The 15,562-nt window shown below is 46.3% G+C and overlaps 1 protein-coding gene across 1 annotated transcript in view; it reads right to left on the bottom strand.

Annotated features, from left to right (window-relative positions):
- Nucleotides 1-15,562, bottom strand: part of ptchd1 (patched domain containing 1) — a 114,333-nt gene that overhangs the window by 26,267 nt on the left and 72,504 nt on the right. Inside the window, exon 8 of the mRNA XM_052513337.1 lies at nucleotides 7,820-7,956. Coding sequence (XP_052369297.1) covers nucleotides 7,820-7,956 — 137 coding nt within the window. The remainder of the gene's footprint in view (nucleotides 1-7,819; nucleotides 7,957-15,562) is intronic.

Genomic DNA, 15,562 nt, shown 5'->3' with positions numbered 1-15,562 from the left:
TCAAGACAAGAGGCACTGAGTTTAAAGTTAGGCCTTGAAATATATCCACAGGTACACCTCCAATTCTATAACCATGATATAATTTTCTGGAATTTTCCAAGCTGTTTAAAGGCACAGTCAACTTAGTGTATGTAAACTTCTGACCCACTGGAATATTGATACATTGAATTATAAGTGAAATAATCTGTCTGTAAACAATTGTTGGAAAAATTACTTGTGTCATGTAGATGTCGTTAACGAAGTAGATGTCGTTACCGACTTGCTAACAAAAACAATAGTTTGTTAACAAGAAATGTGTGGAGTGGTTGAAAGACAAGTTTATTGACTCCAACCTAAGTGTATGTAAACTTCCGACTTCAACTGTATATCTCTGATAAGCTACCCAGGAAAGGGCTGAAAATGTCAAGTGTTATTGAAGTGTTGTGGTTGCAGGTTCACTTGGCACATCGTAAGCCTTTTCTTTAGGGGTGTTGCTATAGGCCATCAAGTGCTAACAGTCAGTATCTAAATAATGTATGTGAAATGCTTGATATTGTATATGATGTAAACAGAGAGGTCTACATTCTTGGAGACCTGAATATTGACTGGTTTTCATCAAGATGTCTGCTCACGAGGAAGCTTCTCACGGTAACTAGTGTCTGTAATCTGGTTCAGGTTATTAATCAACCTACCAGGGTGTTTTTCAAACACTACAGGAACAAGATCATCCACATGTATCAATCACATTTTTACTAATACTGTAGAACTTTGTTCTAAAGCTGTATCGGTATCCATTGGATGCAGTGATCACAATATAGTGGCTATATACAGAAGAGCCAAAGTTCCAAAAGCTGGGCGAAAAAATAGTGTATAAGATTTTGCCGTGACACTTTTTGTGGATGTTAAAAATATTTGTTTGTCTGGTGTTCGTCTGGTGTCAGGACGAGCCTGCAGGAAGGATACCACATGAGGGAGGAGGATGTATTCCCTGTAGTCACAGAGTTGAGATTGCCTGCAATGACAACAAGCTCAGTTCGATAATGCTGTGACACACCTCCCCAGACCACAACGGACCCCAGCTCCAAATCGATCCCGCTCCAGAGTACAGGCCTCGGTGTAAAGCTAATTCCTTCAATGATAAACGCAAATCCGACCATCACCCCTGGTGATAAAAAAAAACGTGACTCGTCTTCCTCCGGTTCCGGTTGGAGCGAGCGGTCGCATTCGCACTTCGCTCTGCAGGTTGTATAACTTTTTCATTACATTTCATTATAGTACAACGGTTGATTTGTCTAATCTTAGCAATTCTTCTTAGCTAGCTACATAGCCGTCCTTGTATCAGAGATAATTGCATAATTATCGTATTTCGTCGCCCTAACGTAGCCTTCACTGCTATTCGCCCAGGAGCTAGCTAACGCTAGCTAACGCACACAGATTAGCATCACTGTAGTGCTATTCACTCAACTGTACGACTTGATTAGTTTACTGTTAGCTAGCTACATAATCTTAGCCATTCTTCTTAGCTAGCTACATAGCCGTCCTTGTATCAGAGATAATTGCATAATTATCGTATTTCGTATTTCGTCGCCCTAACGTAGCCTTCACTGCTATTCGCCCAGGAGCTAGCAACGCTAGCTAACGCACACAGATTAGCATCACTGTAGTGCTATTCACTCAACTGTACGACTTGATTAGTTCAGTGTTAGCTAGCTACATAGCTGTCTTTGTTTCCAAGATAATTGTGTAGTTTAGTGTGTGTAGCCTTGGAGTGATTATGTTAATTCACTGAGGTTCCCTAGCCAGCTATTTGTCGTCCTTAACGTAGGAGACTCTGCTAGCTAGCCAACAGCTAACAGCTAGCCAACGTCTACTGTTTCGAATTCAATCACCGGTCAGGTAGTATCACATTTTCATTTCATTACAGTACAACGGTTTGATTTGTTTGATCGTAGCTAGCTACATAGCCGTCTTTGTTTCAAAGATAATTGTGTAGTCTAGACCGATTTCCTAGGTTAGCTAGCCAGCTATTGTCGTTCTTTTAACTCAACGTAACGTAAACAACACTGCTAGCTAGCCAGCTAGCCCCCGAATAGCAGCACTGTAGAATTATTACACTCAACGGAACGACTTGATTAGTGTAGTGTCAACAACGCAGCTACTGCCAGCTAGCCTACTTTAGCAGTACTGTATCATTTTAATCATTTTAGTCAATAAGATTCTTGCTACGTAAGCTTAACTTTCTGAACATTCGAGACGTGTAGTCCGCTTGTCATTCAATTTCCTTGCATTAGCGTAGCCTTTTCTGTAGCCTGTCAACTATGTGTCTGTCTATCCCTGTTCTCTCCTCTCTGCACAGATCATACAAACGCTCCACACCGCGTGGCCGCGACCACCCTAACCTGGTGGTCCCAGCGCGTACGACCCACGTGGAGTTCCAGGTCTCTGGTAGCCTCTGGAACTGCCAATCTGCGGCCAACAAGGCAGAGTTCATCTCAGCCTATGCCTCCCTCCAGTCCCTTGACTTCTTGGCACTGACGGAAACATGGATCACCACAGATAACACTGCTACTCCTACTGCTCTCTCCTCGTCCGCCCACGTGTTCTCGCACACCCCGAGAGCTTCTGGTCAGCGGGGTGGTGGCACCGGGATCCTCATCTCTCCCAAGTGGTCTTTCTCTCTTTCTCCCCTTACCCATCTGTCTATTGCCTCCTTTGAATTCCATGCTGTCACAGTTACCAGCCCTTTCAAGCTTAACATCCTTATCATTTATCGCCCTCCAGGTTCCTCGGAGAGTTCATCAATGAGCTTGATGCCTTGATAAGCTCCTTTCCTGAGGACGGCTCACCTCTCACAGTTCTGGGCGACTTTAACCTCCCCACGTCTACCTTTGACTCATTCCTCTCTGCCTCCTTCTTTCCACTCCTCTCCTCTTTTGACCTCACCCTCTCACCTTCCCCCCTACTCACAAGGCAGGCAATACGCTTGACCTCATCTTTACTAGATGCTGTTCTTCCACTAACCTCATTGCAACTCCCCTCCAAGTCTCCGACCACTACCTTGTATCCTTTTCCCTCTCGCTCTCATCCAACACTTCCCACACTGCCCCTACTCGGATGGTATCGCGCCGTCCCAACCTTCGCTCTCTCTCCCCCGCTACTCTCTCCTCTTCCATCCTATCTTCTCTTCCCTCTGCTCAAACTTTCTCCAACCTATCTCCTGATTCTGCCTCCTCAACCCTCCTCTCCTCCCTTACTGCATCCTTTGACTCCCTATGTCCCCTATCCTCCAGGCCGGCTCGGTCCTCCCTCCCGCTCCGTGGCTCGACGACTCATTGCGAGCTCACAGAACAGGGCTCCGGGCAGCCGAGCGGAAATGGAGGAAAACTCGCCTCCCTGCGGACCTGGCATCCTTTCACTCCCTCCTCTCTACATTTTCCTCCTCTGTCTCTGCTGCTAAAGCCACTTTCTACCATTCTAAATTCCAAGCATCCGCCTCTAACCCTAGGAAGCTCTTTGCCACCTTCTCCTCCCTCCTGAATCCTCCCCCTCCCTCCCTCCTCCCTCTCTGCAGATGACTTCGTCAACCATTTTGAAAAGAAGGTCGATGACATCCGATCCTCGTTTGCTAAGTCAAACGACACCGCTGGTTCTGCTCACACTCCCTACCCTATGCTCTGACCTCTTTCTCCCCTCTCTCTCCAGATGAAATCTCGCGTCTTGTGACGGCCGGCCGCCCAACAACCTGCCCGCTTGACCCTATCCCCTCCTCTCTTCTCCAGACCATTTCCGGAGACCTTCTCCCTTACCTCACCTCGCTCATCAACTCATCCCTGACCGCTGGCCACGTCCCTCCCGTCTTCAAGAGAGCGAGAGTTGCACCCCTTCTGAAAAAACCTACACTCGATCCCTCCGATGTCAACAACTACAGACCAGTATCCCTTCTCTCTTTTCTCTCCAAAACTCTTGAGCGTGCCGTCCTTGGCCAGCTCTACCGCTATCTCTCTCAGAATGACCTTCTTGATCCAAATCAGTCAGGTTTCAAGACTAGTCATTCAACTGAGACTGCTCTTCTCTGTATCACGGAGGCGCTCCGCACTGCTAAAGCTAACTCTCTCTCCTCTGCTCTCATCCTTCTAGACCTATCGGCTGCCTTCGATACTGTGAACCATCAGATCCTCCTCTCCACCCTCTCCGAGTTGGGCATCTCCGGCGCGGCCCACGCTTGGATTGCGTCCTACCTGACAGGTCGCTCCTACCAGGTGGCGTGGCGAGAATCTGTCTCCTCACCACGCGCTCTCACCACTGGTGTCCCCCAGGGCTCTGTTCTAGGCCCTCTCTTATTCTCGCTATACACCAAGTCACTTGGCTCTGTCATAACCTCACATGGTCTCTCCTATCATTGCTATGCAGACGACACACAATTAATCTTCTCCTTTCCCCCTTCTGATGACCAGGTGGCGAATCGCATCTCTGCATGTCTGGCAGACATATCAGTGTGGATGACGGATCACCACCTCAAGCTGAACCTCAGCAAGACGGAGCTCCTCTTCCTCCCGGGGAAGGACTGCCCGTTCCATGATCTCGCCATCACGGTTGACAACTCCATTGTGTCCTCCTCCCAGAGCGCTAAGAACCTTGGCGTGATCCTGGACAACACCCTGACGTTCTCAACTAACATCAAGGCGGTGTCCCGTTCCTGTAGGTTCATGCTCTACAACATCCGCAGAGTACGACCCTGCCTCACACAGGAAGCGGCGCAGGTCCTAATCCAGGCACTTGTCATCTCCCGTCTTGATTACTGCAACTCGCTGTTGGCTGGGCTCCCTGCCTGTGCCATTAAACCCCTACAACTCATCCAGAACGCCGCAGCCCGTCTGGTGTTCAACCTTCCCAAGTTCTCTCACGTCACCCCGCTCCTCCGCTCTCTCCACTGGCTTCCAGTTGAAGCTCGCATCCGCTACAAGACCATGGTGCTCGCCTACGGAGCTGTGAGGGGAACGGCACCTCAGTACCTCCAGGCTCTGATCAGGCCCTACACCCAAACAAGGGCACTGCGTTCATCCACCTCTGGCCTGCTCGCCTCCCTACCACTGAGGAAGTACAGTTCCCGCTCAGCCCAGTCAAAACTGTTCGCTGCTCTGGCCCCCAATGGTGGAACAAACTCCCTCACGACGCCAGGACAGCGGAGTCAATCACCACCTTCCGGAGACACCTGAAACCCCACCTCTTCAAGGAATACCTAGGATAGGGTAAGTAAGGGTAAGTAATCCTTCTCACCCCCCTTCTCCCCCAACAAGATTTAGATGCAAGTGGCTGTTCCACTGGTTGTCATAAGGTGTATGCACCAATTTGTAAGTCGCTCTGGATAAGAGCGTCTGCTAAATGACTTAAATGTAAATGTAAATGTCGTCAGTGAAGAGCACTTTTTGCCAGTCCTGTCTGGTCCAGCGATGGTGGGTTTGTGCCCATAGGCGACGTTGTTGCCGGTGATGTCTGGTGAGGACCTGCCTTACAACAGGCATACAAGCCCTCAGTCCAGCCTCTCTCAGCCTATTGCGGACAGTCTGAGCACTGATGGAGGGATTGTGCATTCCTGGTGTAACTCGGGCAGTTGTTGTTGCCATCCTGTACCTGTCCCGCCGGTGTGATGTTCGGATTCACCGATCCTGTGCTTGTTTTGTTACACGTGGTCTGGCATTGCGAGGACGATCAGCTGTCCATCCTATCTCCCTGTAGCACTGTCTTAGGCGTCTCACAGTACGGACATTGCAATTTATTGGCCTGGTCACATCTGCCCGTCCTCATGGCTCCTTGCAGCGTGCCTAAGGCACATTCACACAGATGAGCAGGGACCCTAGGCATCTTTCTTTTTGTGTTTTTCAGAGTCAGTAGAAAGGCCTCTTTAGTGTCCTAAGTTTTCATAACTGTGAACTTAATTGCCCACCATCTGTAAGCTGTTAATGTCTTAATAACCATTCCACAGGTGTATGTTCAATCATTGTTTATTTGCCTTTCTTCATTGAACAAGCATGGGAAACTGTGTTTAAACCCTTTACAATGAAGATCTGTGAAGTTATTTGTATGTTTAGGAATTATCTTTGAAAGACAGGGTCCTGAAAAAGGGATGTTTATTTTTTTGCTGAGTTTATAACAGACTCCACTCTTCTGGGAAAGCGTTCTACCAGAAGTTGGAACACTGCCGCAGGGACTTGCTTCCATTCAGTCACAAGAGCATTGGTCAGGTTGGGTACTGATGTTGGGCGATTAGGCCTCGCTCGCAGTTGGCATTCCTATTCATACCAAAGGTATTAAATGGGATTGAGGTCAGGGCTCTGTGCAGGCCACTGAAGTTCTTCCACACCGATCTCGACACACCGTTTCTGTATGGACCTTGCTTTGTGCATGGGGGCATTGTCATGAAACAGGAAAGGGCCTTCTCCAAACTATTGCCACTAAGTTGGAAGCACATAATCGTCTAGAATGCTGTAGCATTAAGATTTCCCTTCACTGGAACTAAGGGGCCTAGCCCAAACCATGAAAAACAGCCACAGACCAGCCACAGACCTCCTCCACACAACTTTAAAGTTGGCAATATGCATTGGGGCAGGTACAGTTCTCCTGGCATCAGGAGAAACAAACCAAGATTTGTCCATCGCACTGCCAGAGGGTGAAGCATAATTCATCACTCTAAAGAAGTGTTTCCACTGCTCAATAGTTCAATGGCAGCGATCTTTACATCAGAGGCAGTTTGGAACTTAGTAGTGAGTGCTGCAACCGAGGACAGACGATTTCTATGAGCTACGCGCTTCAGCACTCGACGGTCCAGTTCTAGCTAGCCAGCAAGCTAAACATCTGGCTCGTTGGCAGTGGCAGGAGGATGGGAGCAACATTAGTGGAGCTAATTAGTTAGTTAAGCTGCACAGTAATGTCTACCTATTAACATGACATAATTTCTAAATGCAATTTGAGCCAGAATATCAAGGCTATCTAGACCGCCAAGGCTATCTAGACCATCAAGGCTATCTAGACCATCAAGGCTATCTAGACCATCAAGGCTATCTAGACCGCCAAGGCCATCTAGACCGCCAAGGCTATCTAGACCACCAAGGCCATCTAGACCATCAAGGCTATCTAGACCCACAAAGCCATCTAGACCCACAAGGCCATCTAGACTCACAAGGCCATCTAGACCCACAAGGCCATCTAAAACTCCAAGGCCATCTAGAACACCAAGGCTAGCCAGACCATCAAGGCCAGCTAGACCCACAAGGCCATCTAAAACCCCAAGGCCATCTAGAACCCCAAGGCCAGCCAAACCATCAAGGCCATCTGGACCTCAAGGCCATCTGAACCCCAAGGCCATCTACAACCCCAAGGCCAGCCAGACCATCAAGGCCATCTAGACCCCAAGGCCATCTAGACTCACAAGGCCATCTAGACCCACAAGGCCATCTAAAACTCCAAGGCCATCTAGAACACCAAGGCTAGCCAGACCATCAAGGCCAGCTAGACCCACAAGGCCATCTAAAACCCCAAGACCATCTAGAACCCCAAGGCCAGCCAAACCATCAAGGCCATCTAGACCTCAAGGCCATCTGAACCCCAAGGCCATCTAGAACCCCAAGGCCAGCCAGACCATCAAGGCCATCTAGACCCCAAGGCCATCTAGAACCCCAAGGCCATCTAGAACCCCAAGGCCATCTAGACCCACAAGGCCATCTAGAACCCCAAGGCCATCTAGACCCACAAGGCCAGCCCAACCCAGATTGAATTAAAGGCTTTAGCGTGTCACAGCTAGACAAACACAAAAACAAAGACAAACAAACACACACAGACTGACCTGATGTAGCAGTGTAGCTCCTGAGTAACGCAGCATGACATCAGAGAATACGCTAGCTACACGCTCCTTAACATGTTGGTCCTCACGTGTCCTTCTCCATGACGATAGCATCTCAAATGTGCCAAACAGTCCATGACCTGGAGACAGACACACACACAGAGATAAATGTGTTTTGTGTGTTTGTAGTGTTTGTGTATTCCTGGATACCAAGGAAAGCCAGACTTCCCTAAAAATGTTAGCAAATAAAAATAAAATGTATTCAACATTTTTAACATGTATCTTTCGTCTCTCTGTAATTATACATTTTCCTTCAATTCGCAAGAGGCTGATTGTATGTCACTGTATAAAGCATCCGAGCGAGCAAAACAGAGCTCCTCTCTTTCAGAAAGTGTAGCCCATGTATCTGATGCTGTCTGGTCAAAAAGAGTATGACATTGTTGCCACCTGTAGCATTGAATTCAATAGCAAGACAAGCCAGCGAGCATTTGGCCTACATAATAAAAAAAACTAAAAGAATAGCGAGTCAGCCTAGCGAGCAAGCATTTTAGCCAGGTATTTGTGTTTGTATTTATTAGGGATCCCCATTAGCTGCTGTCAATACCACCATGCAACAATATCACAATGTGTGATTAAGCAAAGAAGAAAATTCTCACCCAGAAGCGGTGCTCCTAGTGGCCGGGGACTTTAATGCAGGCAAACTTAAATCACTTTTACCAAATCTTTACCAGCATGTCACATGTGCAACCAGGGGAGAGAAAAATCCTAGACCACCTTTACTCCACACACAGAGATGCATACAAAGATCTCCCCCGCCCTCCATTTTGCAAATCTGACCATAATTCTATCCTCCTGATTCCTGCTTACAATCAAAAGCTAAAGCAGGAAGTACCAGTGACTCGCTCAATATGGAAGTGGTCAGATGAAGCGGATGCTACACTACATGACTGTTTTGCTAGCACAGACTGGAATATGTTCCGGGATTCATCCAATTGCATTGAGGAATACACCGCCTCAGTCATCGGCTTCATCAATAAGTGCATCGATGACGTCGTCCCCACAGTGACTGTGTGCATATCCCAACTAGAAGCCATGGATTACATGCAACATCCACATCGAGCTAAAGGGTAGAGCTGCCGCTTTCAAGGAGCGGGAGACTAATCCGGATGCTTATAAGAAATCCTGCTATGCCATCAGACGAACCATCAAAACAGGATTAAGATTGAATCCTACTACACCGGCTCTGACGCTCGTCGGATGTGGCTTGAAAACTATCACGGATTACAAAGAGAATTCCAGACGCGAGCTGCCCAGTGACGTGATCCTATCAGACGAGCTAAATGCTCTTTATGCTCGCTTCGAGGCAAGCAACACTGAAGCATGCACGAGAGCACCAGCTGTTCTGGATGACTGTGTGATAACGCTCTTGGTAGCTGATGTGAACAAAACCTTTAAACAGGTCAACATTCACAAAGCCGCTGGGCCAGACGGATTACCAGGATGTGTACTCAAAGCATACGCAGACCAACCGTCAAGTCTCTTCAATTACATTTTCAATCTCTCCCTGACTGAGTCTGTAATACCTACATGTTTCAAGCAGACCAGCATAGTCCCTATGCCCAAGGAAGCGAAGGTAACCTGCCTAAATGATTACTACCCTGTGGCACTCACGTCGGGAGCCATGAAGTGCTTTAAAAGGCTGGTCATGGCTCACATCAACAGCATCCTTCCGGACACCCTAGACTCACTCCAATGTGCATACTGCCCCAACAAATCCACAGATTTGGACAAAAGGAACACCTATGTGAGAATGCTGTTCATTCATACAGCTCAGAGTTCAACACCATAGTGCCCACGAAGCTCATTACTAAGATAAGGACTCTGGGACTAAACACCACCCTCTGCAACAGGATCCTGGAGTCCTGACGGGCCGCCCCCCAGGTGGTAACAATAGGCAACAACACCTCCCTCTGCAACAGGATCCTGGAGTCCTGACGGGCCAGCCCCAGGTGGTAACAATAGGCAACAACTCGTCTGCCATGCTGATCCTTAACACTGGGGCCCCTCAGGGGTGTGTACTTAGTCCCCTCCTGTACTCCCTGTTCACCCACGACTGAGTGGCCAAACACGACTCCAACACCATCATTAAGTTTGCTGACGACACAACAGTGGTAGGCCAGATCACCAACAACAATGAGACGGCCTATAGGGAGGAGGTCAGAGAACTGGCAGTGTGGTGCCAGGACAACAAAACCTTTTCCCTCTCAGGAGACTGAAAAGATTAGGCATGGGTCCCCAGATCCTCAAAAGGTTCTACAGCTGCACCATCGAGAGCATCCTGACCGGTTGCATCACCTCCTGGTATGGCAACTGCTCGGCATCTGACCGTAAGGCACTACAGAGGGTAGGGAGAATGGCCCAGTACATCACTGGGGCCAAGATTCCTGCCATCCAGGAGCTACAGTGGGGCAAAAAAGTATTTAGTCAGCCACCAATTGTGCAAGTTTTCCCACTTAAAAAGATGAGAGAGGCCTGTAATTTTCATCATAGGTACACTTCAACTATGACGGACAAAATTAGAAGGAAAAATCCAGAAAATCACATTGCAGGATTTTTTATGAATTTACTTGCACATTATGGTGGAAAATAACTATTTGGTCAATAACAAAAGTTTATCTCAATACTTTGTTATATACCCTTTGTTGGCAATGACAGAGGTCAAACGTTTTCTGTAAGTCTTCACAAGGTTTTGACACACTGTTGCTGGTATTTTGGCCCATTCCTCCATGCAGATCTCCTCTAGAGCAGTGATGTTTTGGGGCTGTTGCTGGGCAATACGGACTTTCAACTCCCTTCAAAGATTTTCTATGGGGTTGAGATCTGGAGACTGGCTAGGCCTCTCCAGGGCCTTGAAATGCTTCTTACGAAGCCACTCCTTCGTTGCCCAGGCGGTGTGTTTGGGATCATTATCATGCTGAAAGACCCCAGCCACGTTTCATCTTCAATGCCCTTGCTGATGGAAGGAGGTTTTCACTCAAAATCTCACAATACATGGCCCCGTTCATTCTTTCCTTTACACGGATCAGTCGTCCTGGTCCCTTTGCAGAAAAACAGCCCCAAAGCATGATGTTTCCACCCCCATGCCTCACAGTAGGTATGGTGTTCTTTGGATGCAACTCAGCATTCTTTTTCCTCCAAACACGACGAGTTGAGTTTTTACCAAAAAGTTATATTTTGTTTTCATCTGACCATATGACATTCTCCCAATCTTCTTCTGGATCATCCAAATGCTCTCTAGCAAACTTCAGACGGGCCTGGACATGTACTGGCTTAAGCAGGGGGACACGTCTGGCACTGCAGGATTTGAGTCCCTGGCGGCGTAGTGTGTTACTGATGGTAGACTTTGTTACTTTGGACCCAGCTCTCTGCAGGTCATTCACTAGGTCCCCCTGTGTGGTTCTGGGATTTTTGCTCACCGTTCTTGTGATGATCTCACCCCGTGGGGTCAAAATTTTGTGTGGATCTTGTGTGAACTCTTTATCCACATTATATCAGGGGGTGTAAAGCCATAACACATGTTTTTCCGGGAGCAGGCTATGATCGACAATAATATAATATAATAACAATATATGCCATTTAGCAGACACTTTTATCCAAAGCGACTTACAGTCATGTGTGCATACATTCTACGTATGGGTGATCCCGGGAATCGAACCCACTACCCTGGCGTTACAAGCGCCATGCTCTACCAACTGAGCTACAGAAGGACCATGGATAATGTCAAAAGCTGCACTGAAGTCTAACAAGACAGCCCCCCCAGTCATTTTATCATCAATTTCTCTAAGTCAATCATCAGGTTGAAATCAACAGGAACACCTTCTGTATCCTGTTCATGTGACAAATAAACAATGATTTCATTTGATATAGTGTGTGTTTACCAGAGACGGTATGTGAAGAAGAAAATGACCTGCACCAAAGACAGATTAGGATATAGGCCAAGGACTAGATAGAGTGTCTTTTTTCTCCTTCTGTGGCTCAGTTGGTAGAGCATGGCGCTTGTAACGCCAGGATAGTGGGTTCGATTCCCGGGACCACCCATACATAGAATGTATGCACACATGACTGTAAGTCGCTTTGGATAAAAGCGTCAGCTAAATGGCATATATTATTATTATTATATTATTCTACTACTTTCCCCACTTTTAGTCTTGAAATCTTTGGTTGTTTACTACACTACCTTACTCTGTTTAATACATGGCCTCGCATGTGAATTCTTAAAGAGATGATTGGCTCTTAACCTCGCTAGCGTCCCATCTGGCCAACATCCAGTGAGATTGCAGAGCACCAAATTCAAATACAGAAATGCTCATTATAAAAATTCAGAAAATAAAACATATTTTACATAGGTTTAAAGATTAACTTCTTGTTAAACCAACCACAGTGTCATATTTATGAAATGCTTTTCGGCGAAAGCATACCTAGCCCAGAACATACCTAGCCCAGAACATACCTAGCCCAGAACATAGCCCAGTTGCCAAATTATTACAAACAGTAACCAGCCAAGCAGAAGCATTACAAAAATCTGAAATAGAGATACAATTAATCCCTTACCTTTGATGATCTTCATATGGTGGCACTCAGAAGACATTAATTTACTCAATAAATGTTCCTTTTGTTCGATGAAGTCTCTTTATATCCAAAAACCTAAATTTTGTTAACGCGTTTTCTTCAGTAATCCACAGGCTCAAACTCAGTCAAAACAATCAGACAAAAAATACAACTTGTATCCGTAAAGTTCATAGAAACATGTCAAACGATGTTTATATTCAATCATCAGGGTGTTTTTTAGCCTAAATGATCTATAATATTTCAACCGTCAATAGAAAAGGTAAACAAGAAATGCACTTGCACATGAAAAAGCTTTGCCACACGGTAGGTTCCACTCGTTCAGACTGGTCTTACTCCCTCATTTATCAGAATACAAGCCTGAAACGATTTCTAAAGACTGTTGACATCTAGTGGAAGGCATAGGAACTGCAAATGGAGTCAATGGATACTGTAATGGCATTGAATAGAAAACTACAAAACCCCAAAAAACTACTTCCTGTTTTACTCACAGACACTATTTTAACAGTTTTGGAAACTTTAGAGTGTTTTCCATTAAAATATACCAGTTATATGCATATCATATCTTCTGGGCCCGAGTAGCAGGCCGTTTAATTTGGGTATGCTTTTCATCCAAAATTCCGAATGTTGCCCCCTACCCTAGAGAAGTTAAGAGGGTGTGAACAATGCTGAATGAGAGCTCTCCAGAAGGTGTCCCAAAATATTCAAGGGCCATTTTCTCAAAAGTGGGGTAAGAAGTTCATCAACTTTCAAAGCAGAATTACTTTCCCATTGTTCCTCAGCTGTAGAGTATGATATACCATTTTGTAGCTGAGTCTCTACTGTTATCCAATGTAAAAGAAAACACCATTTGAAATGTTCCTACATAAGACTGAATCGAGCCCATCGGTCACATATGGCTTTTATCCTGGCTTGGCTTCCCCAGTGATTTTACCCACGCACTGCTACTGTGTGTGTGTGCTGGGGGAGGTGTGTGTGTGGGGGAGGGGGGGGGGGCAGATGGCTTTCACCTCTGTGGTTGCCATGGCACCTGTGACTCATCAGTGACACTGACCCCCTCCCCCTGTGAAGTTCTGAGATAATCTATTTTCTGTGTGTGTGTGTGTGTGTGTGTGTGTGTGTGTGTGTGTGTGTGTGTGTGTGTGTGTGTGTGTGTGTGTGTGTGTGTAGGATTATGATAATGCTTTTTACTACTACAAATCTAGGTGACCTATCAGACATTATTCTGTCTCTGACCGTCCTATCAGACATTATTCTGTCTCTGACCGTCCTATCAGACATTATCCTGTCTCTGACCATCCTATCAGACATTATCCTGTCTCTGACCATCCTATCAGACATTATCCTGTCTCTGACCATCCTATCAGACATGATCCTGTCTCTGACCATCCTATCAGACATTATCCTGTCTCTGACCATCCTATCAGACATTATCCTGTCTCTGACCATCCTATCAGACATTATCCTGTCTCTGACCATCCTATCAGACATTATCCTGTCTCTGACCATCCTATCAGACATTATCCTGTCTCTGACCATCCTATCAGACATTATCCTGTCTCTGACCATCCTATCAGACATTATTCTGTCTCTGACCGTCCTATCAGACATTATTCTGTCTCTGACCATCCTATCAGACATTATTCCGTCTCTGACCGTCCTATCAGACATTATCCTGTCTCTGACCATCCTATCATGACCATCCTATCAGACATTATCCTGTCTCTGACCATCCTATCAGACATTATTCTGTCTCTGACCATCCTATCAGACATTATTCTGTCTCTGACCATCCTAGCAGACATTATTCTGTCTCTGACCATCCTATCAGACATTATCCTGTCTCTGACCATCCTAGCAGACATTATCCTGTGTGGCTCAGTTGGTAGCCCATGCCGCTTGGAAAGACAATATTGTGGATTTGATACCTACTGGAGCCACCCATATGAAAATGTATGCACACAGTACTGTCACTTTGGATAAAAATCAGAGAGAGACAGGGGAGCAAGGGAGAGGAGAGGTGGACGAAAGGGAGAGTAGTGGGGAAGTAGACTGCCTGGGGACTTAGGTTCGCTGTAGTCTGAACCTCTCCCTCTCTCCAAGAGCTGTGTATTGTAAAGGAGTACAGTAAGTGTTAGTAGGGAGGTGCTCAGGGGTTGAAGGGACTGGAAGCTTCCATCGTCACAATGTATTCATAGGGTTAGACAAAAACTAAACATCCTCTGTCTCGCTCTATATTTATCAGGAATACAGTCTATGTTTGAGACAGACAGACACACGCACGCACAAACACACATATACAAGCACATGCTCACTGTAATTAGTGTCATGTGTGGGAGGAGAGCTGCTGTTGGGACTGAAATAACAGAGGACATACGGAGAGCGAGAGAGAAAGAGAAAGAAAGATGAGGAGAGCTGCTGTTGGGACTGAAATAACAGAGGACATACGGAGAGCGAGAGAGAAAGAGAAAGAGAGAGTAATGACATACACCAACAGCTTAAGTGGAGATGAGGAGAGAGAGGGAGAGATAAGGAGAGAGAAAGATAAGGAGAGAGAGAGAGATGATGAGAGAGAGAAAGAGAGATGAGGAGAGAGAGAGAGAGAGAGAGAGAGAGAGAGAGAGGGAGAGATAAGGAGAGAGAGAGATGAGGAGAGAGAGAGAAAGAGAGAAAGAGAGATGAGGAGAGAGAGAGAGAAAGAGAGATGAGGAGAAAGAGAGAGAGATGAGAGAGAGAAAGAGAGATGAGGAGAGAGAGATGAGGAGAGAGAGAAAGAGAGAGAGAAAGAGAGATGAGGAGAGAGAGAGAGAGATGAGAGAGAGAAAGAGAGATGAGGAGAGAGAAAGAGAGATGAGGAGAGAGAGAGAGAAAGAGAGAGAGATGATGATAGAGAGAAAGAGAGATGAGAGAGAGAGAAAGAGAGAAGAGAGATGAGGAGAGAGATAAAGAGAGATGAGAGATAAAGAGAGAGAGATGATGATAGAGAGAAAGAGAGATAAAGAGAGAGAGATGATGATAGAGAGAAAGAGAGATGAGAGAGAGAGATAAAGAGAGAGAGATGATGATAGAGAGAAAGAGAGATGAGAGATAAAGAGAGAGAGATGATGATAGAGAGAAAGA

The sequence above is a fragment of the Oncorhynchus keta genome, unplaced genomic scaffold, assembly GCF_023373465.1.
Source record: "Oncorhynchus keta strain PuntledgeMale-10-30-2019 unplaced genomic scaffold, Oket_V2 Un_scaffold_1004_pilon_pilon, whole genome shotgun sequence".
Classification (NCBI taxonomy): domain Eukaryota; kingdom Metazoa; phylum Chordata; class Actinopteri; order Salmoniformes; family Salmonidae; genus Oncorhynchus; species Oncorhynchus keta.
The sequence above is the reverse complement of the archived record's forward strand: the minus strand, read 5'-3'. Positions and strand labels throughout refer to the sequence as shown.